Raw genomic sequence first — 26,104 nt, forward strand, 5'->3', positions numbered from 1 at the left:
AGGGTTCAATTTTAGACCGAATAGAAGAAATGATAGCAATGGTCAAAGCATAGTTTTTGGATCTTCCTGAATTTCCACACAAAAACAGAGCAATAAGACAGCATAGCTACGGGCAACATTTACAACAGGAGTGGTGAATGTCAAAGCACAGAAGTCAGAAGACCTGAACGGTATCAGCATTTATGTGGGAAAGAGCAGAGGGAGGGGAAATGGCACAAATGACAAATTCATAGAGATGGAAAGTAGAATGGTGGTTGCCAGGGTCTGGTGGGGGAGCTGCTGTTCAAGGTAGAGAGTGACACCTTTCCAAGCCGAAAACAATTCTGGAGACTGGCTGCACAACAGCGTAGATGTACTCAACACAGCTGACTGTACACTTAAAAACAAATACAATGGTAAATTTTATATTATGTGACACATAAAAAATTCAGGATACTAATCTCACATACAAATGAGAATCAGAAGTATCAAGATTAAATCCCACACAAAGATATTTTATTAAAAACAAAAGTATTATTCAATACTACTAAAGACATTTGAAAGACCTATATAAATGAAAGATACAATCATAGGTCAGATGACAATGTCATTATGATGTCAGTTCTTCCTAAACTGATCTAATGGACTCCATACCATCCAAATCGAGGGAAATGGCAAGTTAATTCTAAACTTCAAAGGGAAACGCACAAGACCCAGGATAGCCAAATCTTGAAAAATAAGAACCATGCTGGAGAACTTACACTACCTTCTTTAAAGACCTACTCTAATTTTCATATTTAAGACAGTGTGTCATTATCATAAGAATAAGAAAAAGGAAGCAGGCTGCAGGGGCGTTCAGCAAAGAAGGCAAAAAGCTTAGGTTTTCCTGTTTGTATCTTCATTCTCTAGACTCAGAACAGACTCTACGAAGCTTGAGAGAGACCTGATTAACATTTGAAGGCAACATCTTTAGAAAACATTACCTGGAGAACTTTATTCAAAGGAAGGGAGAAAAAAACACCAACATGATTTTCAGTTTTCAATTTTATTAAAGTACAGCGTTAACAAGTTTTGAGTTTTCTACATAGGAAAAGACTGGTCAACTTCAGACTCTTCATAGAAAAATTAGCATTCAAAAAAACAAATATAAATCCATAGTTGCCTTTGTGACTAAAAGGAAAAAATAACTATTTTAAAAGTTACAAAAACTCCAACCATATCTGAGACCATTATAAATTTCAGACAGTAGATTTACCATACATATTACATTTTCAAATTCTAATACTGCAAAACATCCATGTAACTTGGCTACAGTTAACTGTTTCAGAAAAATTTTAAAAATTAACCAAGTTATGACTATAAAACTTCCGTAGTTTTTTTTCACCAAGTAAAAAAAAAAAAAAGAACACAAAAAACTTAGCTCTTTAATAAAGGAAAACAAAACAATCCTTAAATTTCTTATAAATAGCTCTCAAGACATATATTACCCATCTACTGCAAGCTTTCTTTACCTGAATTTCCCAGGATCCTTCACCACAAAGGATTCTTTCAACATTTTACTCACATAAATACGATTAATCACCTATAGAAGTGGATTTGGACATAGGCATTCTTAATTTACCCTTCCCCAATTAAGTTTCTGTTGAAAGGATTTTGCCTTAAAAAAAAAAAAAAAAAAAAAACCTCTTTGGTAAAAGCCAAATATTTCCCCCTTTCAAAATGAATGCATCTGCTAATGATTTACTGAGGAAGAAAGAAAGAGAGAAAGATCTTTAGAACTTTAGACTGGCTAGCATTAGTTCAAAAGATTAGTGTAAACGTCTCTTCACTCCTGTGAAATGGGTCCAACATTAGAGTCCATCTCTGCCTGAAATGCAGCACTAGATTAAAATGTCTGAGGCTCTACAAATATATTAAAGACGGCAGGAAACATGGCTAAGAACAAAGCCATAGGGATTTAGCAAATTAAGGAGAATACCACACAGAATTCCATGAACCCAGGGGCTATGGCACCGTTCTTAGTTAAGGAGGGTCCAGCCTTCTGTCTGGACATGCGGGGCCTCGGTCCAAGGTCACACGCTTCTTAGTTATAGCTCAAACCCTCTTTCATTGACAAGAGGGGTTGGGGACACGAGTATATATCAAAATAACATACTCTTTAGAAAGGCAGTCAAGGGAGAAAAAGGCCTGGGCAGCTTAAATGCACACAGGCCCTGAAACTCCCCCTGCAGGGGAGCAGGAAGCACCAATGGTAAGTAAACTTCTGGCCGAAATTAAATAAGCACATATTTTTAAAAAGGCAGAAGGTGACAGTTGGGGGGTGGGGGGGTGGGGAATTAGCACTGCATGTAGGTCATCCCTAATGAAGGCGCCTTTGAGCACTTGGAAATGAACAACAGGGCACGGGAACCCCCCTGCAGGCCACTCCTGATGAACATCAGAACCTCAAGTCCCCAGTAACCCCACAGGCACACAGCCCATTGACTCTACAAGGGGCTCCAAACACCTCTGGTGAACAATTCTTTCAAGCTATTTCCCAGGAAACTGTGAGGACAAAGGCAAAACCAACTAACCAGTATTAAAAAATTCAAACCAGGAAGGACAAAGTAGGGTTTCCAAAAGCATTTGGTCATCAGTCAGGTGACATGTCTAGATACACAAAGCCACACTCCCAGAAGAGCCCCTGCCCTACTCAAGTGTTCTTACTCACAAAATCAGGAGGGGGGAATTCCCACATGGAGAACAGCACAGAGAAATCACACGCAGTTTTAAAAAATCTTCGGCTCTCATCGCTTGAAGGAGTCTGACCAGCAGCTTCTGGGAATGCACTTTTAAAATCACGTACAAAAAGTTCTAGGAAGCAAAAGTCTATCATTTTAAAAAGATTATCAGTGAGTTTATCAAATGAACATCATTCTTACAGCAACTCAGAGAGACTGGCATAATTTTTCCAGTTTCTTAAAATACAATAGCACAAAAATGTAGGTTCTTTAAACCCATGAATGTTGACTTATCACCTGAGTACTGTTTATCACAATTAAGAATCATTGAAGTCAACTTTTTACATGCCCTCAGTCCTCAGAGTACATCCACGTCTCTCTCAATCATTCAGATAAACTTGCTTAAATTTTTAGTGGAGAATAAAAATCAGTGACTGTAACTCTTCCTCTTATGTCAGACCAACCTTCAGAAAGAAACATTATTCAGCCACAAACCAAGTCTTAAGCACCTGTAAAATGTGGGTTGGTTGTCGGGGGGGAAGGGGGCTAAAGAAGGAAGCTCCGAGGGCCGGGCTACTGACAATGTCCCTTCCTTTGTGTGTCCCTGAGCTTCCTTCTCCAGGCCAGACAAGGAACTCAGGGCCTGGTCAGCCTGACCTTGACCTGCCACAGGGGCCAGTTCTGCAGTCACACAGCTGGCCACCAGACCCCACTAGACCCAAGCAGGAAGGAAACACAAGGAAACCAGTTACTGGGAGCACGCTGGCTCTTGATCTGCCTCTCCTCTCGGTCTTTGCTAAAGCTGATCCTGGCTCACCCGGAGCCCGTGTCACTGCTGCAGCTGTGACACACACCACTCCCTCCACCTGTCCGACCCACACAGCTCCCACTCCCGCTGGCTTAACCATGGGCTGCACGTGGCAGCCACTCACTGGGCGCCTCCAGAAGACTTTTGGACCACCGGGCTCAAAGAACACCTGGTCTGAACAAAATTTCATCAAGTTTACAAATCAAGGCTCTCTCTCTCACACACACACGTGAGTGGCTTTAAAAACTGAACCTCCAGGACTGTGAAAAAGGCAAGTTCCTGGAGGAGTTCATCTGTTGTATGTCTCCCACACTCCCAACCCTGGTTTTCCTGGGTGGAGGGCAAAGGAGTGAGTGGAAATAAAGAACTGGACTCACATCCCAGGCCAGCATTTGGCCCACAGGAGCCCAGCCAAGGCGGGACCCAATTCTGCCCAATGCACACCGCGGGGCACAAAAAGAACGTCAAGTCTTCTCATTCTCAGCCCCTGTCTGCCAAGGTGCTGAGAGGATTCCTTCCATCCTGCATGAAAATACTAAGAGGAGGATCCCCACCGCCTCTCCAGTGGAGTTTCTAATGGACTTTCTGCTGAGTAAATTCTTCCCTGGCTGAGTGCATCAACACTGAAAATGGACGTCTTCTTGGGCCACTGCCTAGAGTCAAATTTCCCTTCAGTATCACCTTAGATGTATGTATTGCGGAAATTTCTGTGGCTTTTGCTTATGGCTTAATACTGCCCCCACCCACCCAGCATTTCTTCTAAGTATATTTGGTCACTTCTGCACCCCGTATAATAGGAGGCCTTACCTGGTCAGCTCTGTTTGAGGTGTTGCGTGTGATTCTTACCTTAGCAAATCTACCCCCCAAAATAATAAGAGACATTAAATGGCATAGTCACATTACAGATCTGGGGGGAGAAAAGTCCTTTTGCTTTTACAGTTTCAAAGGCCTCAAGTGGAAGAGAAACTGGCTGACTTTAGTCACCGGAAGAGGGGTGCAGTGGGCTTCGGTCAAGAAGCAGCTTCCCAGGTGAGGTCCTAGAGTGCTGTTACTGACACAGACAAGAAGAAGCACAGCCCTCCACCGTTCAGGTGAAGAAAACAACACGGTATTTTTCTATAGTTATGTGAATAACACCACGAGCACGAGTCATGTTATTGCAGTAACTCGGATCAGGTAGTGAGAATCTGGTGGGGGGATGACATGGGGGGTGGTGGCAAATTGTGCTTTTTCACATTATAACAAAAAATGCTGAACCCAGAAGGGATGAGGGGACCTCTGGGGAGGACAAGGGCAGAGCGAAGTCTGTGATTCCCAGCATCACAACTTCAAAGGGAAACAGCACAAGGGTGGAGTTAAAAGCAGGGGCTTCCTTCTTGTACCTGATAAAGACCAGGGAATAGCGAGCAGGGGTCCTGCAGGCCGAGGTGTGGAGAGGAGTCTGCACTCTGGCGGGGGCTAAGGGCTCAAGATTTTGGCATATTTTTTTTTCTATTTCAAGGATGGGAATAACAGGCCACACAAGGTAAGCTTTTATCCCTGTGATAAGATGTTGCGCCCCAAACTCTGTTTTGGTTAAAAAAAAAAAAAAACATGCAGAAGGAAAACAGTAGCCTAACTACTATCCCAGATTTTAGGGGTAAGACACATACAAAATAGATCATCACTCAGCATCAGCTTGGGTGAAAATTTCAATTCTTTTGGGACAAAATGGTAGTTTCTTTTTGAATTTTAGAATGAAAAAGCTAATCGGATGATTTTTTTTTTTCCCCTCAAAGTTTTTGTTAGACCCACTCAAGACAGCTAGGGGCTACCAGCTTTTCACAAAGTACCAGTCACTGCTCAGACTCCTGGGACATTTGTTCAAAGGACGTCACTTCCAGCCTGCAGGACCAAGGGGACTGCTCAGCTCCTCACACGGAGAAGTGCGGAGAGGGACGACAGAGGGGCGCGACCAGCGTACCCAGATACAACAGCACACAGATCCAGCAGGAAGCCATCTTGACCCAGAAGATGGACCAGCTCCCGCTGAATAAGGTTTCAATGTTGGCACTTTCATAGCTGGGGAAACAAGAGACCAGGCTGTGGTCAGAGCAGGAAGGGCGGGTGGGGAGGGGGGAGGCAGTGAGCATCTCTCCCTGCTTCCACCCCCTCCAGCCTTTCTACTTTCCCTTGTAACTCAATTCAGATCTAATCACACCCATTTAAAGTATACAATTCAATGGCTTTTATTATGTTCAGAGAGTTGTGTAACCACAGCCACAATCAATTTTAGAACATTCTCTTCACCCCATATAGAAACCCTGCACCTTTTAGCAGCCCTCCCATTTCCCCCCTCCTCCCAGCCCCTGGCATTCACTTACCTACTTTCTGTCCATACAGCTTTGCCTATTCTGAGCACATCACCATGCATAGAATCATGGGGCCGCTTGTGACTGTTTTTTTTCACTCAGCATATTGTTTCTAAGGGAGTACCCATGCTGCAGCATGTAACAGTATTTCCTTTGGTGCTGAGTAATATTTCATTGTGTGGATACCACACTTTTGTTTATCCATTTGTCAGTTGATGGACATTTGGTTCTTTCCACTTTTTGGCTATTAAGAGTGATGCTGCTATGAACATCTGTGTACAAGTTTTTGCGTGGACATATGTCTTTTATTTTTTTTCTTGGGTATATAATTAGGAGTGGAACTGCGGGATGGTATAATAACTCTATGTTTAACATTCTGAGGAACTGCCAAACCGTTTTCCAAAGTGGCTGTACCATTTTACCTACTAGGAGTGTGAGAGAGTTCCAATTTCTCCACATCCTTGACAATATGTTATTTTCTGCATTGATTTATAGCTGCCTCCATCCGTTCTTAAGCTTCCCAAGGCAGAATTTTCCAGGAATTCTCAAAGCATCACTAGGAAGCATTAGAAGCTCCCACCCCTCTTCTCCCTCAGGATGTTTGAGAAGAATCTCCTCGGAGCAGCCTTCCCGATAACCCCATTTGAAATTGCTGCCCCCACCATTCCCAGCCCTGCCAAGTACTTCTCATTCCTCTTCCTCCTTGTTATTTTCATCCCCAAAAGTCATCTCTATCTGACACACTGTATTTGACTTGGATCATGGTCTGTCTCCCCCAGAATACAGGCCATCTACAGCAGTGTGGCAGGAGTCACCCTCCACATGTCTGTTGCACAATGAGCCTAAATGTCTATCCTAGGTTATTCTAATGCCTAAATGTCTATCGTAGGTATATCCTATGTTATAACAAATTATGATCCAATAGAAACTTTAGATCAGTCAAAGGACATCCAAAAAGAATCTCCATGCAGTAACAGGGAAAGTCAGGCCCATCACTTATTGCCAAGTTTTAAAAAAAACAAACCAAAAACCAAAAAACCTCAAGGAGAAAAATATGTATAATCACATTCATGTTTTAAAAAATTATATAGCCTTAGAAATGCATAGAAAAGGAATGAAAGGATACACACCATATCGTCAACAGTGGTTACCGGACAGGGTGGTGTTGGGGGCGGGGGGGGAGTCACTATTACTTTTCATACTTCCACATTAGTTTTTTTTTTTTAAATGTTTCAGAGGCGGGGTTGGGGGTGCAGCATAGCTCAAGTGGTAGAGTGCATGCTTAGCATACACAAGGTCCTGGGTTCAATCCCCAGTACCTCCTCTAAAAATAAATAAGTAAGCCTAATTACCTCCCCCCACAAAAAAAAATATATATACATATATAAAAACAAAATAAAAAGATGTTTCAAACTTTTGCAGTGAAAGTGTTAAAAAAAATAAAAAAGGACAAAGTAGAAAAAGAGGTATTTTCTCTTCCTTAAAAGCAGATGATTGCTTAAGTTCTTCCCCTATTACTATTACAACGTTCTCAAGATTGCCCATATGCTGTTAACCTCCCATTTTCTTAAAGCTGCAGTAACCATACCAGTTTCCAATGTTAAAAGCATGCCGACAGACTGCCAAGAACTCAGAATGTTTCTCTGAAGATGAGTAAAGCAGGACTTGGAGAAGAGTTACGTTGACTCCAAGAGATTTGATCTCCAGGATGTAAAGAATAGGACTTTTTTTTTAAACAACTTATAAAACATCTAAGTCAACGGACCACTCACTTGAACCAGTCGGTGAGGGTCATCATCACATAGAGGGAGGCCAAGAAGAACACGAAATGGAAGTAGGCGTAGTTATAGACGGTGCTTTTCTTCTCATCATAAATGACCCGTGAGCCCTCTTTGACGTTCTGCTGCCCTTCAGCGTCTGTGAACCACAAGATGAGCAAAAGCTCAGTGAGTGAACACATGCACACTTACCGTTTTCACAAAGCCACCCTTGCTTGTTTTAATCCCAGGCACTGGTGTGTGGAAAAGATGTCACAACCATTTGTATCTTCAGGCAATGTCATCTATGCCATAAGCCCCAAACCCCCAACTCACCCCAGAACCTTCTGCAACAGGATGAGTTACCCAACATCACATTTCTTTTTTAAACAGGAGAGAGCCCTTAAAAACATAATATTTCTTTTAAGCTCAGAAGGAAGTGAGAGAGCAGACCAAGAGTTCTCAAGCCCCAGGACCTCCAATCCAAGAAGAAAAGTAAACTGAACAGAAGAAATTTTCTGAATTTTCATTCCTTTAAAAAAATGTACTTCCTGCTCCTGTGTATCTCACTGTGTAACTTAATTTGTATAAACATGAGCCAAGATACAGACTGGCCCTCACCTGCCAGAATACCAGTACAAACAAACAAAACCCAGCAACCCTCCGAGAAGAATGTATAAAGTATATAAACAATAAACAAGCTTTGGAGTCAAAATTTCCCCTCACCATTCAAGTTCCTTGTGTCTGTATCCCAAATGCCTACAGATGCAGACCAGAGCTGCACGTCTACAGGGCAGCATGGAGGCACAGGAGGAAAGCTGCCTACTTACTTACCCTCTCCACCAGGGCCGAAGCAGAAGCAACACCGAGCTACCTGGGAGGGCAAAACCAACAAAGTCAGGAGGCGGGCTTCCTGCTTTTCCATCTCCACATCAATGAAGCACTAAAGGCCACCTACATGCCAGCCCCTCCCCATCCGAACTACATCCCAAGCCCCAGACTGCATATTTTGTCCTTCGAAAGGTTCTGACAAAGTATCTGTCCTTCCCAGATGCTCGGGGCACTGGTGACAGGAAATACAAAGACTTGGGGGTAAGACACCCAGACCTCCTTCAAAGGCGCTCCCTTAGTGCTCGCTCAGCTCCTGCGAGTGCCCTGAGTGGACAGTCTCTGGACGGCAGCTCCCAGGCTTTGCCCCAGCTGCAGAGTTGCTCTGCCCTGGTGTAAAGGTGCAGCCGCTGACCCTGGGGGACAGCTCTGATCAGCCATATCTGCTCCAAGCACCCATGAGATGAGCAGCAGCTTTGTCCAGCCTGCAGTGCCCTGGACTTCACCCTCTGCCCAATTCTGCCCCCTTCCCCTCCTTCCACATGTGTTGATCCCTAATAAATATCCTGCACATCAGCTCTGCCTCAGTAGCTGCTTCTGGGAAACTCGACCTGAAACACAGTGAACCAGACAAGGTCCCTGCGCTCATGGAGCTCACTCCTGGTGCTTCATTCTCCTTGCTATTCATTAACTCCTCTTCCAACTCTGTGGCTGGGGTCATTATCCTGTTTATAGTTGAGGAAATAGGGGTCAGGCAGGTTAAGTAACCAGCCTGAAGCCACAAAACTAGCTTAGTAACAGAGCTGGGACAGGTACGCAGGATGGGGACTCCAAAGTCCGTGATTCACAAGAGGCAGTAAGTAGCATGCGGCATCTAAGAGATGATGGAGCCAACAGAATTAGCAAGGGTAAAACTAAGGGATTTGGGGCCAGGAGGCCTACCCACACTTCCTCTTAAAATCAGGCTCTGAACTGGCTGCCTATGGAGGCAGCGGTGCTGGGGACAGTGATGAATGGGATGCTTTTCTCTGAAGACCCTTTGGTACCTTCCAAATTTTGTACCCTTTCTTACCTACTCAAAACAATCAACTTAATTTAAAAAAATCAGGTTATGAAAAATTACCACAGAAGGACTCTGGTAAACAGAATAAGAAACATTACAGTCTGGGAAGCGCTGGGTCCTTGGCACCTTCCGGCAGACGGTATTTTTACTCCAGAGAGCCATGGGGAGGGGCTGGGGAGCTGGAGGCTTCGTCCCACTTACACTCCTCAAAGCCCAGCCCTTGCTTCCTTTCTGTATCAAGAAAACCTGTCCTAGAGGGACTGGCCTTGACAGAATCTTGGATCAAGTGACATAGTCTAAGATTCACTAATTCATTCAGTGGGCCCAAGACACAGTGTGCTGGGGTCCCAGTTCTTCTGAAGCTTAAGTTACCACAAGGCATGACTAGCTCTCTTTCAAAGGTGCATCCTGTGAAACGTGGTGCAAGGAGTTAGCAAACCAACTTCCAGCCTGCGTGTTCTCCAGTTCAGAGGGAAACACTGGGGCTCTTTCGTTGGAATGAGAAGAAAAACATCTCTCTTAAACCTAACTTGGAGACTTGCTGTTCTCTGCACTTTAACTCTGTACACAATAGGGATATTGAAACCACGGCAGTACAACCTCAGCAGGGGGTCACCCAGTCAGTGGGGAGAACAAACGCCTGCCTTCTAGAGACCATTCTCTTCTGTGTAGCAGGCAGTAATCTATTCAAACTCGGCACAGTTTTCTCCTTCTTTAAGTGACAGAAAGAGCTGGTGATTGATACTGGCAGATTGACAGCCCCTCATAATGGCCCACTATCTCCAGGTCAGGTGCAGGAAGGACCATCCCCTGAGACCCAGCTGCAGAACAAAGTGCCCGTAACTGGACAGACACCAGGGCTCTCCCTCCACTCAGGGCCAGACAGGAGAATGAGCTCTTGGGCAGCGGTGGTTAGGAACACAGATTCTCACATGCTGGCAAATCAAAAGTTTAAATGACTTAACTTTTCTGTTTTTCTACCTCTGTAAAATGGAGATTAAAACCCTCCCTTGGGTTTTTTGTTTTTTGGGGTTTTTTTTTTTTTTTTGAGGATTAAATGAAATCACAGCTGTAGCACTCAGAACCGTGCCTGGCACACATCAAGGGCTCAAAGTCTCGGCCACCCCCGGGACCTCTTGTTCTTTCCATTCTTGGGGTCAGGGCTGGGTCTCCTGGCTGCTTCCATGTGATTAGACCTTTTTTTTTAACTGAAGTATAGTTGATTTACCATGTTGTGTTAGTTTCCGGTGTACAGTAAAGTGATTCAGTTATACATACATTATATATATATATAAACTTTTTCAGATTCTTTTCCATTATAGGTCATTAAAAGACATTGACCATAGTTCCCTGTGCTATACAGTAGGTCCTTGTTGTTTGTGTGTATGTTAATCCCAAACTCCCAATTTATCTTCCCCCACTCTTTCCCCTTTGGTAACCATAGCTTATTTCTATGTCTCTGAGTCTATTTTTTGACCTTGGTGGACTTTCATTGAGGGCCCCCCGAAAAACTTTTGCACAAGAAAGAAAATAACGGATGTTTTGCTGACTGAAAGGCATCTGTTGCCGCCCTGGCTCTTTGGATGCCTACTGTTCACAGTTCTTCACCCAGTGAAATGCCCACCGGCTGGAGCTGATGCAGTCAGCAAGCTCCCGCACAGACCCAGTGCGGCCCAGAACAGAGGCTCGCTCCTCCCCTTCTCCACCTTTCTCTCCTCCTTCGAAAGCTACCATGTAACCTCGTGGTCATGCAGTGGATGGAGAGCAAAGACAGGTATAGACTAGGGGAATGGACTGGAAATTAAGAAACCACCCTCCTCCCTTCTGTTCCGACAGGAAAAGAGCAGAGAGAAGCCTGACAAAGCCTGACAAGCCGCCCAGGCCGCTGGTGGAAGCTGGGCAGCCAGATGCCACACCAGAGGCCAAATGTGTGGGAGGAAAATCGAGGATTTCTTTTCAATCCCATAGTATATTCAGGACATTTCTTCTGTACAAAAACTGAGTTCCTTCCTCAGGAGAAAAATGGGATCATGGACTGCAGACCAATAAAGATGCAAGTGAACACAGAAAAAACGTTGCTGAAAGAAGGGTCTTCTGAGACAAAGCAGGGCAAGAAAAGGAAACGAACTTACTTCCAGTTCAGGAGCCCCGTATCGCCCCTGCAGAGCATCAGAACTCCACCTTGTCGTCGAGGTCAGACTAAGAGACAAGCAAAAGGTCAGCAGAGCATGTTAACGTGTTACATCACAGTGAAGGAGGGCAGAGACGCCTGGCAGAGCCAGGCGCCAACAAGGCTCACTCTAACCCACCGTTCTGCTTAAATGGAAGCTGTCTATTCTAACATCCCACTTCGTTCCCAAACTGGCTGACCGATTCGAGAGCTGGTGTCTTTTCACATGGATTGCATTAGATTATTTTATGCAAAGACAAGCTTATAGGTGAAAAAAAAAAAAAACTTTTTTGGTCCTATTATCTTGGTTTTCACTGTTGGCTCTGGCCTCTTCTTCCCTCAAATGCCAACATAATTTTCAGATTGCACTTTTATCTTTCTTCTCCCTTTGATTAGTCCCACTTAGAAAAGATCAAAACCAATGAAAGAAGCCAGAAATGGCAATGAAACGCAAGGGCATGAAAAGCAAAGGTCATCACTATTTTCTGTGATAATCACACCTTTTGCCACACAAGGTTTTCTTATTTAGAAATTCAGCATAGAGTAACTATCAATGTGATTAGAAAAAAAATTCCTCCTGCCACTTTCCACATAGAGGTAAAATACTACAAAATCTGGCTTACAGGGGTTAAAAAGGTATTTAATTTTCCTGGGGGGGAGAAAGGACCATTTTAAGCAAATAGAAAAATATACAATACTTAGAGTTCCAGCTAACTGTATAGAGTTATTCAGCAAATATTTACTGAAGGTGTGCCACATGCCAGGCCCCGTTCTACGCACTGGGGTCTCAGCGAAACACACAGCAATCCCTGCCGTCCTGCAGCCCCTGCACTAGCAGGGTGGGGGCAAGGGGGTGGGGGTGGGGGGCTGGGAGGGGTTGGTGAAAAGGCAGGACCCAGCAGGCTCATTTCAGCCAAACAGACCTCAAGAGGCAATGCTGCCTTCTCTGCTCATTCTCATCCTCTTTTGCAAGGAGAGAAAGATCAATGAGATGCAAATAAATAATAAAAAGCTTTCCTCATAGAAAAGTCCTCTGGGATCCAAGACTATTGCTTCTTTTGTGGTCCACGCAAGTCCAGCAGCATCACTTTCATTTCTGCTTCGAACAGATGGATACTAATGGAGGCCCACTCCACCCCCACTTTCTGACCCTGAGCCTGGCCAAGGGAATGACAGAAACATTTCCCAACGGCTGTGCACCCAAGAAAACATAGACCTTGCTCCTGCATTCAAGGGCGTGTCACATTTTGTGCATATGGATTATGCTTTAATACAGTGTATTGTTTCCATGGAGGAAAATGAGACTAAACTTTAGGAAGAGATCAATATCTGGAATTTTCATCTGAAAGATGATGGTTCTTCTTTAAAAGAGTTCGAATAAAAATTCTGGGGCACAAAATGTGTTTCAGAAAAGCAAAGCTTTTGATCCTAGCATCTTTGCCACTTCACTTCCATCAGCAGACAGCACTAAATGGGGAAGCTGTGGTTCTCACTTCTAGAAATACCTGTAATCAGCTCATCGTTAGTGACGTGTGACTTCTACAAGTAGATATTGCTGTGAAATAAGGCCCTTATTCAGTCATGGCCTTCAAGCACAAAACACTCTTTTTGGAATTATCAAGAAAATGCTGTTTTTACAAACTCTTTAAGAGCCTAGGAAATTCTTATTGTCTATACTCTGGCTATTACTAAGACCCATCTGGTCTGCACAAAACAATTCCCGGATTATCCATAACCTCTTCCCTTCCAGGGCTAAGGCCTGAGTGATTTTAACTCAGGCCTTCCTGTGGGGGTGGGAGGAGACCAACAGCACTTGGTTGGGACAATGCTTCACTGGACAGAGAATGTCTAATCACCTTACTTGTCTCGAACCTTCGCTCACAAAAAGCCAGCAATACCTTGCAGTCATTGTGACAACCAAAAAAATGCCTCCTTTTACCCTCAATCACTGCGGTGCCCAGAACCTCTTTCATACTAGAAGAATGATTTGCTATGCAGATGCCCCTACACACCTGCTTCAGTGTGATTTTGGAACTGGCCAAACTTCCCAGGGTCACAGAGAATCTCCAAAGAACTTGTCCAGACTTTCCTATTGGAGACCACAGATTCTGCCCCCAACAAACTTACAGGGCCCTTGAGAGATCCCACGACTTTCCCCAGCCTTAGTATAATCAAGGTTCAATGATGTTCCCACTGTACCATACAACTGGTGACTCACAGTTCTCAAAGGAGACTGGAGCTGGTGGGAAGGGGCCCTCAACGTGCCCCTTGATGCAGAGACATGAAGATCTCTAGCTGGCAGATTCGGAAGTGGCAGGATTCCCAAAATAAAGATACTCTCCTTCTTAAATAAAAGTAGCAGGTCCAGAACACACCAAAAGAATAGATATCCCTCGTCGATTTGCCGTCTCACATGGTCTGCCGTACTGCTGTGAATGTCCCATTTTGAACTAGCAAGTTGTTTGACCCTAATAAAGAGTCTTAGTTTTTCCTATTTTGTATTCAAATTCGTGGACAGCTGAAAAAATACACACTTTTGTTTCTTACGCATAGCTAAAACTGAAACAGCCAGGGAACATTTTACAGCACAAATGCCTCCTAATAATGCAGTTATGTAAGCCATCCAGCGGCTCATTCTACCTCCGTGAAGACTTCACTCCACGCCACCCAGGGGGCTGAAAAATGACTATGAACTCGTCTCTCTCAACACTCCCGGCAAAGGAGACTCAAGTAAGTTTCCTGAAACTGGGGGGAGAATTTGCAGGAGCAGGATTCATGCTTCCGTTGCCTTTTATGTACAACAAGGGAATTGAACTTGACTGACTTCATGATCCTGTCCAATCTGACAGTTTGTTAACTTAGGCCAACAGAATAACAATTTCAGTCAAAATGAAGAGACAAAGGAGGGACTTAAGGAATAGCTGGGGGAGGCCAGGGTCTATCACAGCAAGGATCCAGACCTGAGAGGCAGTAGGGGCATTGACCTATAGAAAGAGTCACCAGGGAACTCCTGACGGGGTGCAAGCTGTGACACTTCTTCACAGCAACAATGCCTAGGTACAAGAAAAGGGGCTTCAGGAGTAAAGATGGCCTCAGTTGGAAAGCCAGGGAATGGGTTTTGACTGAGCCCTTCTTCCAAGCTAAGACAGCCAAGAGTAAAACATGCTCACAGTGAGTGCCCCTGCTTCTGCAGGGCTTGAGATTGAAGGTCATTGTGAGAGTCCCCTAAAGATGTGTGTGAGTATGTGAGTATTTGTGTATTTGTGTGTGTGTGGTGTTGGTGTGTGCTGGGGGTGAGGAGACTCCAGATGAGTGAGACCATAGCACAGTGAGCCTCTAAGAACTTACCAAAAAAGTTAACCCCAATCCCAGGCAACCCTGGCCTTTCACTGAAAATGGGTGATTTCTTCTCCCTTTCATTATACATCACTCTGTCTTCTGGCTTCCTACAATTTCTATCAAGAATTCTAGATATTCCTGCAATCAACTTCAAAGGACGGTTTTCACCCAGGCAATGCAGTCTCCATTTGTAACATCTTCCAAGCTTTCATTCCTGAGTCTAGGAAGTCAAGATTTGAAACCCTCCTAATCGGGTGCCTCCCACACCTCGCAGCATTCCCTTTTTCAAGGCTTTCCCAGGCCTGAACTCACTCCCTCATGAGCTCCAAGACACTTGGTTATCAAGTTCTCGAAGCTGACTCTGCCTAGAGCTGCAGTAGGTAATTAGAGCAAATACCAGTCACCCTGACCCAGGGTGCTCAGCTTCACTGGCTCCTGGGAGGAATCAGCTGCCGTCACCAGGAAGCCTGTCCATTACGCCCCCAGCCCGGAGCTGCCTGGTTACTCCTCATCTCCACTCGATGCAGCTGTGTTTTCTGCATCCTTGTTCCACTGGGCACTGCAGTTTTGCAGTCCGATCACTAGCATCCAATAACGTCTGTTACTGGCATGTAGACAGACTTGAAGTAGCAGCTGACAGCTTTGAAAGTTGTCATCTTTTGGGAATATCAGACCAGAACTTATAACCTCCACTAAGGTGCCTCTAAATTTCAATGGGGGCAACGTTTTAATGATCATCTCTCACCCAAGGGCGGCAGTAGAAATGTGATAGGGTGGATGTTGCATCCTACAAACTAACACCGTTGGTGGCAGTTACATCAGCACACTAAATAGCATTTTTGCCATCTTTTCCATTGATGGGGTGACAGCAAATCTAAACTCTATTTTATCTAAAGGGCAAACCTTTTTCTTTCCATGTGGGATTAGGCATTCTGCCACTCAAAAAAACTTACAATTTTACTCTGTTAAATATCTTCATAGTTTTTTTTTTTTACTGATAATACAAACAGAAGAAACACTAGCTCACTGTAAAACTTTTTTTTAGAAAAAACAGGAAAGCAAGAGAAAAAAAATGTTATCCCTAATACCACCACTATTACAAGCTTGGCAAATCTCCTTCCAGGGCTTTTTCTGCCTATGTAAACACAACTATATTTTATTTTAAAAATGGTGGGGGAGGGTATAGCCCAGTGGCAGAGCACATGCTTAGCATGCACCAGGTCTCGGGTTCAATCTCTGGTACCTCCATTAAAAAATAAATAAATAACCTAATTATCCACCCCCCCAATTTTTTAAAAAGTAAAAAATGGAATATTCTATTGTTTACAGCCTAGTAACTTACTTTCTCCTCGCTCTCCTACCAGTATTTTTTACATGCCAATACAGAAAAAAAGTGAGTGACAAAGCATAAAATTAGTTGTGTCGCTGCCATTTCTCCTCAAAGCCCAACAATAAAATAACGGGCTCAGGAAGGAAAAACTTACTTAAGAGGAAGGGCTGAGAATCAGGAGTAAAATGTGGGTGCTTCACGGTCCTCCTGAAAACATTCATTGAAGTGGGTCTGAGTCAGTGAACAGTTATGGAATTAATAAAAACAAAAGGCCAGAAAGTGGTCACCGTGGTCCCTTCTGCTGTAAGGAGAGGCTGTCGCTACGTCAGGGACAGGCTGAGAGTCGCTGTGACACAGCCTTCACTGGTGGGACCACCTGCAGCACAGGCATGCACGTGATGACTTCATGCACGACTGTGAGCGTGTGCTTTACAAAACTCAGCTCTCCCGTCTATGTCTGTTGTCCCTTTCAAGCATTACAGTTAGAAGCTGTAAGAGAAAAAGCCAACCTGCTCAGAAAGATGTTCTATTTATACAAGCTATCACCACCGTGGGCTGTTCAGTTTCAGCCAGAGGAAGACTATCATGTGCCTGTGATTGGTTGAAATTTTTATCCGCTGAAACATAACAAACATAACGTAAAACACGGAGGTAAAACCTAAACATGAAAGGGTTACTGTCAAAGGGAAGCTTAATCATCAGTGAAATATGTACCCAGAGTAAGAAACTTATCATATCTGTCCCTTGCTTTTCTCCCTCTGGCATCTTTTACACATTTTAAAGGTGGGCTAAACCCCACCCCCGCCATCTGAAACACAGCCTTCTTACTTATCACATTTGTGAGGAGCGACCTCACCTCCTTAACAGCACCCTGGGTTTTAGCATGAAAGAAAAGGGACGTTACTTGTCTTTCCTGGACCAGGCACAAAATGACTGTGTATGTAGTGCTTTGTACTCTTTCCATCAACAGGAGAACAAATGGTATTTCCCTTGGATTAGAAAGTTGCCAAAACATTCTGGCACATACCATCTCTTCCTCACTTTGTGCTCCCGTGTCCGCCAAAAATGCTTCAGCAAGTAATATTCAACTGTCTTTTAAAGGGTTGCAACACACCATAGAGTCCTTTTATTTACCGCATATAAATACAAGTCAGGCAAACGAAGTCTACCTAGATTTCGTGCTGTAATACTTCCTTTTTCCTTTGGGCTCTATTTTCCCTTGTCCTCAGATGGTACTTGTTTGGCTGCCCCACACTGCTAAAACTTATTTAAATTCTCCTCTTGTACTTTTAAAGTCTGCCTTTTAAAGATGGCCTCAAATAGCTCCTAAAACTTACCACGAATATAAGATGCACCCACACGAGAGAGCAGTACCCAGTCTGGCCACCAAGTTTTTGTCTCTGTACAGGTCCTGACCGAAGTCAGGCACACAGATGGTGACATTCTTCCCGTGTTCGTCTAGAACTTGTGAAGAGAGAAGAGAGAAAAGAAACAGCCAAATTAGAAAAGCCTGCTGTACCTCACGGAAGCACTCACTCTGGGAAAATTCAGGTAGCTCAGAATAATGAAGCCTCATCACCGGGAACTTCTACTCCACCGTCCGACTCAGACTAGACGGCTGCTACTGCAAAGCGCCCCCTGCCACCTAGGCAGCTTCTCAGAGCACGACCCTTGGGTTCCAACTCAGTGCTAAAGGGTTCCTCAGTTCCAGGAGCCTCTAAGAGTCTTGCTCTTTTCAGTACTATTGAAGCAATAGTAAAAAGTACGCTTAGACCCATTTTTCAGTTGACTGGGCAGCCTCTGAACAGAGGCAGCGTGCAAGTAACTGAGCGGGTCCCCTGTGTCCATCCTCTTTGGAGAAGTGTCCAGACTATTCAACAACCAAATAGGAACCACTTTACTATTGGTAACAGGATGGTTGTGACATCTTTCAGGCTGTAACCTGGGAACCTCTTCAAGTGGTCTAGAGTTCTAAAAAATTTTGAGAGGCTACATACCAAAGATTTCTATCACAATGCCATCAGTAGTAAGTAGTTTACTTTTTAATCTAACACAGAGTCTTCAATTTTGAACACCCAAGCTGGGTCTGTTTGCCAACTCTGCCCAAAAATAAGGAACATAAACATAAAATAACAGGCTAGAAACCACTTTACAAACATACACATTCTAAGAGTTTGAAGTTGGACTAAAATTATTACTGGTATTCACACTTGAAACAGTAAACTTAACTGTTTATGCTGTGGTTTGAGGAATCTTTATTCTTAGGCCAATGAACAAAAATTTTTAATTGACCAAAATATGAACTTTGCTATTTAAGTAGTACCACCCGAAATTAAAAATAAAAGTTTTTTTTTCTGTATTTAAGTGATACCTACCATTAAAATGAAAAATGTTGTAACCAAAAACCCCATTAAGTTAAAATCAGAGATTAATACATAAAAAGTCAAAACAGCCATAAAAGAAAGTCTTAAAGAGACCAGATTTAAATAACTTAGAGTCAAGATAGAGTTTAAAAAAAAAAAAACAAAACTATATCCAGGATAGACTATACTTAACGTAAGACCTACAATTATATCCACATTGTACTATAAATAGCTGTAAAGGCAAGACCCATACATAGTACACGTATATGCTAAAACTTTCCAATCATCTTTGCATTTGCTTTTTAAATTTGAAAACGGAAAACAACTTCAATTTTCTATTCTAGAGAAAGGGAGTATATGTATTTAACCTGATTTATATGAGATCAAATGTACCCAAACATACACACGTCTATATACACTTAGGTGTAGATGTATACCTTTACATACACATTTATATATCACAAAAGTGATAAAGGTGATGAAATATAACAAGTTTGGAAATCAAAATAAGAAAATCTAGTCCTTTACTGACAAAGTTCAGAGGCTCATATATAACAACTTACAATAGTGGTTTTATAGTTCTCAAACAATCATTGCAACTACTCTACAAGAATAACAGCTACCCTTTCTAAGCACCTACTATGTGCCAGGAACTGTTCGTATACCTACATATACACACATACTCACTAAATTCTTAAAAACCACTCTGGAAGAGAGGAATCTTATTTAATTATCTTGTTAAAATAAGAATTAAAATTAAAGAATTAAAATTCTTATTTTAAAGGCACGGTGTCTAGGCAGAGAAAAGTCAGTAACTTTAACATGAGTTACTTAAGTGGCAGAACCAGGGAGTCCAGCTCCAAAGCTCAGGCAGGTTCTGTTGTCTCTATAAATAAATGCTATTTAAGATGAACGATTCAGTCACACAGCCAGGAAAGGGCTGAGCTGGGCTCCAATCCTGTCTCCTGCTGCCTACTCTTTCCACACTCTGTTACAGAGAAATGACCACCCAGAGAAAAGTAAATTAATAACCATCTAAAAATCATAGAAATAAAAAAATAAATGGAGCAAAACAAAAATATTTCTTGAATATTTAAAAATATTTCTTAAATATTTGAGTATTTCTGAGTAGGAAAATGCAGATTTGGCATAAAAGCAAACTCAACAGCCATCCTCAGTCCAGGTCTTTCCTGCACAGCAGGAAAACTTGAGAGAAGGAATTTCCATGTTCCTATCTCATGTTAAGGACTTTGTTTAATAAGAAAGTCTGGACCTTCTCCCTGTTTTAATATATCACATCCCTGATATTTAAACAATAGCTCATGGAGACAACAGTCCTGACTCCACAAATGAAAATATTCATCCTGCAAGCGCAAGCCGGCTTACCTACTTCTACAGGTTTGCTGGACAGAGCTGAGAACGTGAGGTATGTGACGTAGCAGCTTATGAGGCCCGACTGCAGTAACCCGGAGTGCGGCTGTCCTGGAGAACGAGGGGCAGATTTGAAGACGTTGTTTTTAATGTCAATGATAAGAATGCATACGTGCCCCCCAAAAAAGGTCTCCCTCAAATGATATTCCTCCAACTTGGAGCCCTACTCTTACAGGAAAGAAGAGGTACAGGATGTGTTTCTCAGATTTCTTGGAAAAGATCTGGGGGGAAGGGAGTGACCTACTGAGCCTAACTGCCACTGTAGAGATACCATGTTCTGCCGAGCTCTCTCCAACACCTTATTTTGATAATAACTACAACTGTACTTAAACATACTGCCTGGGCTCCCTAAGGTTCATAACGTTAGTTCTTAAATCACAAGCTTTCCAAAGAAAACTTACCATCATTATTTGTGAGATCACATAGCTTAGTGGGTAAGTAATGGATTCTGTAGGGTCTGGATTCCACATTCTACAAGGCCATCAGACACCCACAGTCCATGACAGTGGGAAAAAGCTCTTATCTGTCAATGGACAAAAACTTTTGGGAATACTAGAGCTGGTCCAAGCCAAAGAGGAAAGCTATGGGGGACTCATCATTCATGGGGAGAAGGGCTTTAATGTTACAATATTTAAATTAAACTGCTTGGATGGTTGAGAGTAACCAAGATGTGATAAAAGGGATCTATCCTTTTTTTTTGGTGAAATTTTCAATCACCTGCTGACATGAAAAAATTTAATTTTACCTGGTCTCCACTCTGATTAAATTTTAAAACATTTTTAAGTGGGTTTTTTTTTTTTTTTTTTGGAGTGGGAGGTAATTAGATTTATTTATTTTCTTATAGTGGAGGTAATAGGGATTGAACCCAGGACCTTGAGCATGCTAGGCACTAGCTCTACCACTGGGCTATATCCTCCTCAACCCACGATTAAATTTATTTCCAGAATTATAATTATTAAATTCTAATGACCAATATAGGTACAGAAATAGACCCTTTTATAATGTTGCTCTTTGGCATGGGAGTAAGACTGAACCTTAACAACTAATGGCATTAAACCAAATATTTCAAAATATTGTAACTATTTCAAAAGGTAGGATTTAATCCAAAGGCAATTTTAATCTGAATACTAATAATGTTTTAGGAAATTCTTAACTGAGCAGTTAAAGGAACTGGGGGAATAAAAATATCATTTTCAGTAATGAACTTGAAATTTTTAGTACAGAAAACCTTTATCCTATACTAGCTGCCTTTTTAAATCACCACTTTAGAAAGGATTCAAGAGCTATTCATTTGTTGCCCTTATTGTGCTTTTCCTGTCTAGAGACCTGAATGTCCAGTGCACTTTCATCACTGGTATGTAAGAAACATACAAGAGACATTAGACCAGGGACGCTTCTTTCTATAATCAAAGACAGCATACTGTCTTAAGATATCAGAAATTGTATATAAAAGACAAATCACACCTATATTTTCTAAAGCACTTTCAAATCCCATCGTCTCTTCCTCTTGGCTTTGAAACAACCGTGAGCACGGTTGGGCTCGCACGTTTCTGTTGGCTTTGCTGAGGAAGGACTTGGGGTGAGGAAGGTTAGCTCCCGGGGCCAGCTGCTGGCCAAGCAGGGATCGGATTTCCTGCTTCCTGACTCTGGGACCGTGCTGTCCCCGATTTCTGGTCCACAGGGATCTCGAGTGAAAGATGAGCCCACAAACAGCTCCTTCCAGAGCCTTCTCATTCATTCAAGTTTTACACAGAGATTTTAGGGAAGAGCTAAATATCCACTAAGGAGCATTTTCCACTTAAAGGATCCTTTATTTAATTTAGTACATTATTTAATAATGGCAGCATCTATCTCCTTATTTACTGACTCTATCACATTCAAATTTTTCTTGACATAAGGCATGTGATATGAAGAGGACACTGGAGTCCCACCTTTCCTATTGCTGACCCACCCGTGATAAATTAAGGAATGACCACAATTAAAATGAGGGAAAAAAGTGGGTTTGCTCAAAGACACTTATAAATAAGCATAGGAGAAAAAACAAAACAAAACAAAACAAAACAACACTGTGCTTACGATCTTGGACAGGGGGTGAGATGGCTACCACTGAAATAAGCAGACACAGGCCTCCGTTTACCCCCAGGAGAATTTTGTTATCCATGCAGCCATCTTTCTGTGTATAAAACACTGCCATCAAAATCAAGCCTCCCGTGGCGATGGAGTACGTGATGAGGGTCACCAGGGACAGAGAGGCATACCACAGCTTGTTGATAGCTGTGCCTGCAGTCCTGTTTCTCCAGGAAGTGGACGAGAGGAAGGGGAGAGAAGACAGGTCAGTTGATTCTCCGGCGACATTTATCATCCCTCAGCCATTACTAGCTAATGCTATCAGGCCCCACGCCATCATGACTGAGTTATCTAGAAGAGCCACTATTTTACCAACTAGGAGATATAGACAAATATGCCAAAACCAAACAAAAAAAAAACACACAAAAACAAAAACAAAAACTTCTTGGCTCAAGCTTGGAATTGTCTCTAAACACTGAAAGAATTCCATTTTTGACTTAAGTGTACTCATCAACTAAAACGAATATCCATGGACTATTCCAGCTTCCCCTTTCTGAATGTCAGTTACCCCGGGACAGGCTTTGGCAGGATCAGAAAGTGGCTCTTTGCTGGAGTTCTCTATATAAGGAGTGTCCCCATAAACACAAGGCCTGGAGGTGCCAGTCTCTTTCTCCAAGTACCACCAGCAGCTTTTGCTGATGCCCATCTTCTCTTTAGGGAGAGAGAAGCCAATGAACTTCACTGAGAGAAAGGCTGGCTGACCTCAGCTCTTTTATCCCTGCACTGAAAAGGAGAATCTGTCTCCCAAACAATGCTGAGTATGATTAAGGAGAATGTGACATTAAAAAGAAGTGGAGAATAAAATCAGCCAGGAAAAGAGTAAAAATTTTAATGGGATTTACAATAAAGAATCTAAAAGATGAGGTTAATGTGCTTTACATAAATATTAATAAAGGGATGGCAGAAGCAAGTGGTGGTTTAACAATCTATAGAAACTGTTCAGAACAAAGAAAAGAGTTCTTGTCGACGCTAAATGAAGAGGACAGAACAACAACAGGGTGAGTGGACTGAATCACCACCATCTGCCTTAGGATTAAATTGTCCTTTGTAACCACATTCTCACAAACTTTCACAGAGACAGCAACTTGCTTAATGTCTTTACAAAGCTGGAAAGTGTTCAAGCAACCCAGCTAAAATGTTTCAATGATGAAAAAGCTACTGTAGCCAGAGACAAACAAAACAGGGAGGAAAGGCCAAAATGATAATGACCATCATATTCCTGAAACCAAGCCAGATGCTCCAATGACCAGAGTTATTCTAACAAAGAAGGTACAGAAAACAAACAAAGAGAAAATGAGAACAGAGAAAGGAAAGAGCCAGACAGTAATCGATGACAGGGAGAGAGGATGAATTAAGTAGAAAGAGGTGAACACTGCTGAGCGGTGTGTAGGTGGGGTCCAGCTGTTTCTTCACTCGTCTTTTGGGTCAAATTGTTAGTATGAGAAGGTCTTTCTTCCATTCAATTTATGCTTAGATTGCCAAAGTTAAATCTTCAACCCTAATCTCTCCCCTCAACTCCAGGCTCATATTATCCAGCTGTTAACATCCCCACTTGGAGGTTTAATTGGCATGTCAAACTGTGCAGGTCCAGATGAGCTTCCCAAGTCAGTCCTCCACTCCCCAAACCTGCTCTTCCATGATCTTCCCAACCTCAGAAAATGGCAGTTCTACTCTTCTCACTGGGAGTGGGTTTGGGGAGAGGGGGGAAATAAGAAAAGAACTGCAGAGATTGCCACGTTTCTGTCCCTGCTCACATCCCTCACCGCCATGCTATCACCAGCAGAGGATTCCACTGGTTCCAACTTCAGATTGTATCAGAATCTTACCGCTGTGACCATCTGGCTCCAAGCTACCTCGTCCCTCAACTGGATCATCTCCCGCTGGTCTCCCTACTTGCACCTCTGACCCCTTCTAATCTCTTGTGCAACTTAAAATACACATCAGGTTCTGTCCCTTTAGCACCCCTCCATCCCACACAATGGCCCCAGGGCCATCTCTGATTTTGTCTCTGTGCCCTTCTCTCACCACTGGGGTCAAGCCGTAGTGGATGTCCCTCTGCTCCTTAAACAAGCCCAGCACAGTCCTGCCTCGGGCTCTGCCCAGCTTCCTTCGTTTCCCTCACACCTTACCATGAAAGCCTTTTCCTGCCCTGCTCTCCCCAGCTCCCACACCCCACTTCCTTTTTCTCCAGAGCATTTTCCACCACTGAACCTATAACTTACTTGCCTGATTATAAGTTGATCCCCCACCCCACTCCCGCTTCCCCAGGAGAATGTAAGCTCCACAGGGCAGGACATTGCTGCATTCACTGCTGCTCTCCTACTGCTGAGTGCCTGGCAAAAAACAGGTGCTTAATGAACACTAGAGGAGAACTGTCAACTGTGTAAGAAAGTAACCTGATGCAGCAGTGTTAGCAGAGTGGCTGCTATTCCTGCTGCTCCAGACTCAGCTGGTCCTCCTGATGACATCTTTCTTGTACAGACATCCCAAATAAGTGCTGTGAACTATTCACCCTTCTACTCTCCGTGCCTGGCACACAGTTAATAGTCCAAAAATTCTGAATCGATGCTCAATGAGAATCACTTGGATGGAGATTAGAACGATTAGAAAACGACCAGGCAGCAGGGTGGAGTGTATGGACACAGGAGCAACCAGGTTATCAGGTTAGGAGAGGTGGCTGGGCTCAGGTTTGGGGTGAGGGTTAGGAGTAAACAAAGCCCAACGACAATGTGAATGTAAAAATCCAGAAAATCTAGAAAATGGGTCTTCATTAGAAACACCTGAATATACTATCTACTTTTTGTTATTTCAGTTTTGATATAGAATTGACACTTCAAATCACAAAATTTGACCTAGAAAGTGTTAAAAAACAGACAACAGGTTCAAAACGGAGTCACTTATGCCCCATGTCACTAAACCAACACAACTCAGAGCTTCACCTCTCCCAGAAATTGAATCTTAAACCAGTCATTCAGGAATCTCCTGATCAGCACTAGTCAGGTAATCTGACTGATGGACCTCTGCCACCCACTAAAGAAAAAGAAAGTAATCTTACAATATCCAGCCCACCTTTTTGCATGGTGTAACTTCCTTGCTCCCACTCCCTTCTGCCTGTAAGTCTTTTTATTTTGCACAGCTCCCTGGAGCTCCTTTCTATCTGCTAGATTGGAAGGTACCCAATTTGAATCAATTTTTGCTCCAACCGGCCAAATCATATGCCTAAAGTAAAACAGCAGCCAGCCAGTGAGAGGCATTAAAACTTTCAGCCTCCTGGTGTCCAGGCTCACGGCCTTTCTATCCTACTGCCTTTGAGATCTCCTCCTTTTCAAGATCTTTACAAAAAGAGAAAAAAGAAAGGAAAAGAGAAGGAAGACTTTGGTTGCTTCGTGCAGAGTGAGATGAATATTGCATTTTCAAACTAACCTTGTAAGTAATAATCTCTGTCACAAAGCACACCAAAAAAAACTAAATCAGATGAACTTACATGAAAATAACAATATTAGTACATTTCCTAGCTTAGTCCTAATTTTAGGCAGACCAACCAACTGTGAGTATGTGGACAAAAGGGATTTTGTTGGGATACTGGCCTCAAAGCCAAGACAGCAGCAAAATCAACTGTTGCAAAGCTCTTGAGTCATTCCTAGTGGGTGGTTTCTGAAAGTCTTTAAAGCAACCAAACTCTTCCAAAATGCCCGTTAAAAGTTGGCATCAATAATTAGTCCCAGAAAATGGCTTCAGAATCAATCAAAACATTAGGGTCAGAATAAAGAAGCACAAGAATTCTCAAGAGAACACAGTATTTGATGGGAAATCAGGCACGCAGTATCAAAGATATTAA

General features: G+C 42.9%; 1 protein-coding gene across 3 annotated transcripts in view; it reads right to left on the bottom strand.

Annotated features, from left to right (window-relative positions):
* Positions 1–1,005: 1,005 nt before the first annotated feature.
* The window catches only part of SERINC5 (serine incorporator 5), an 87,710-nt gene continuing 62,611 nt past the window's right edge, over positions 1,006–26,104 (bottom strand). For all 3 annotated transcript variants that reach the window (XM_010949248.3, XM_045512321.2, XM_074360312.1), the window contains exons 6-12: positions 22,216–22,427; positions 20,095–20,190; positions 17,683–17,809; positions 11,639–11,705; positions 8,450–8,489; positions 7,631–7,775; positions 1,006–5,568 (exon numbers count right to left, since the gene is read on the bottom strand). In XM_010949248.3, coding sequence (XP_010947550.1) covers positions 5,421–5,568; positions 7,631–7,775; positions 8,450–8,489; positions 11,639–11,705; positions 17,683–17,809; positions 20,095–20,190; positions 22,216–22,427 — 835 coding nt within the window. In that variant the 3' untranslated portion in view covers positions 1,006–5,420. The remainder of the gene's footprint in view (positions 5,569–7,630; positions 7,776–8,449; positions 8,490–11,638; positions 11,706–17,682; positions 17,810–20,094; positions 20,191–22,215; positions 22,428–26,104) is intronic.

Source organism: Camelus bactrianus, chromosome 3, assembly GCF_048773025.1.
Source record: "Camelus bactrianus isolate YW-2024 breed Bactrian camel chromosome 3, ASM4877302v1, whole genome shotgun sequence".
NCBI lineage: Eukaryota > Metazoa > Chordata > Mammalia > Artiodactyla > Camelidae > Camelus > Camelus bactrianus.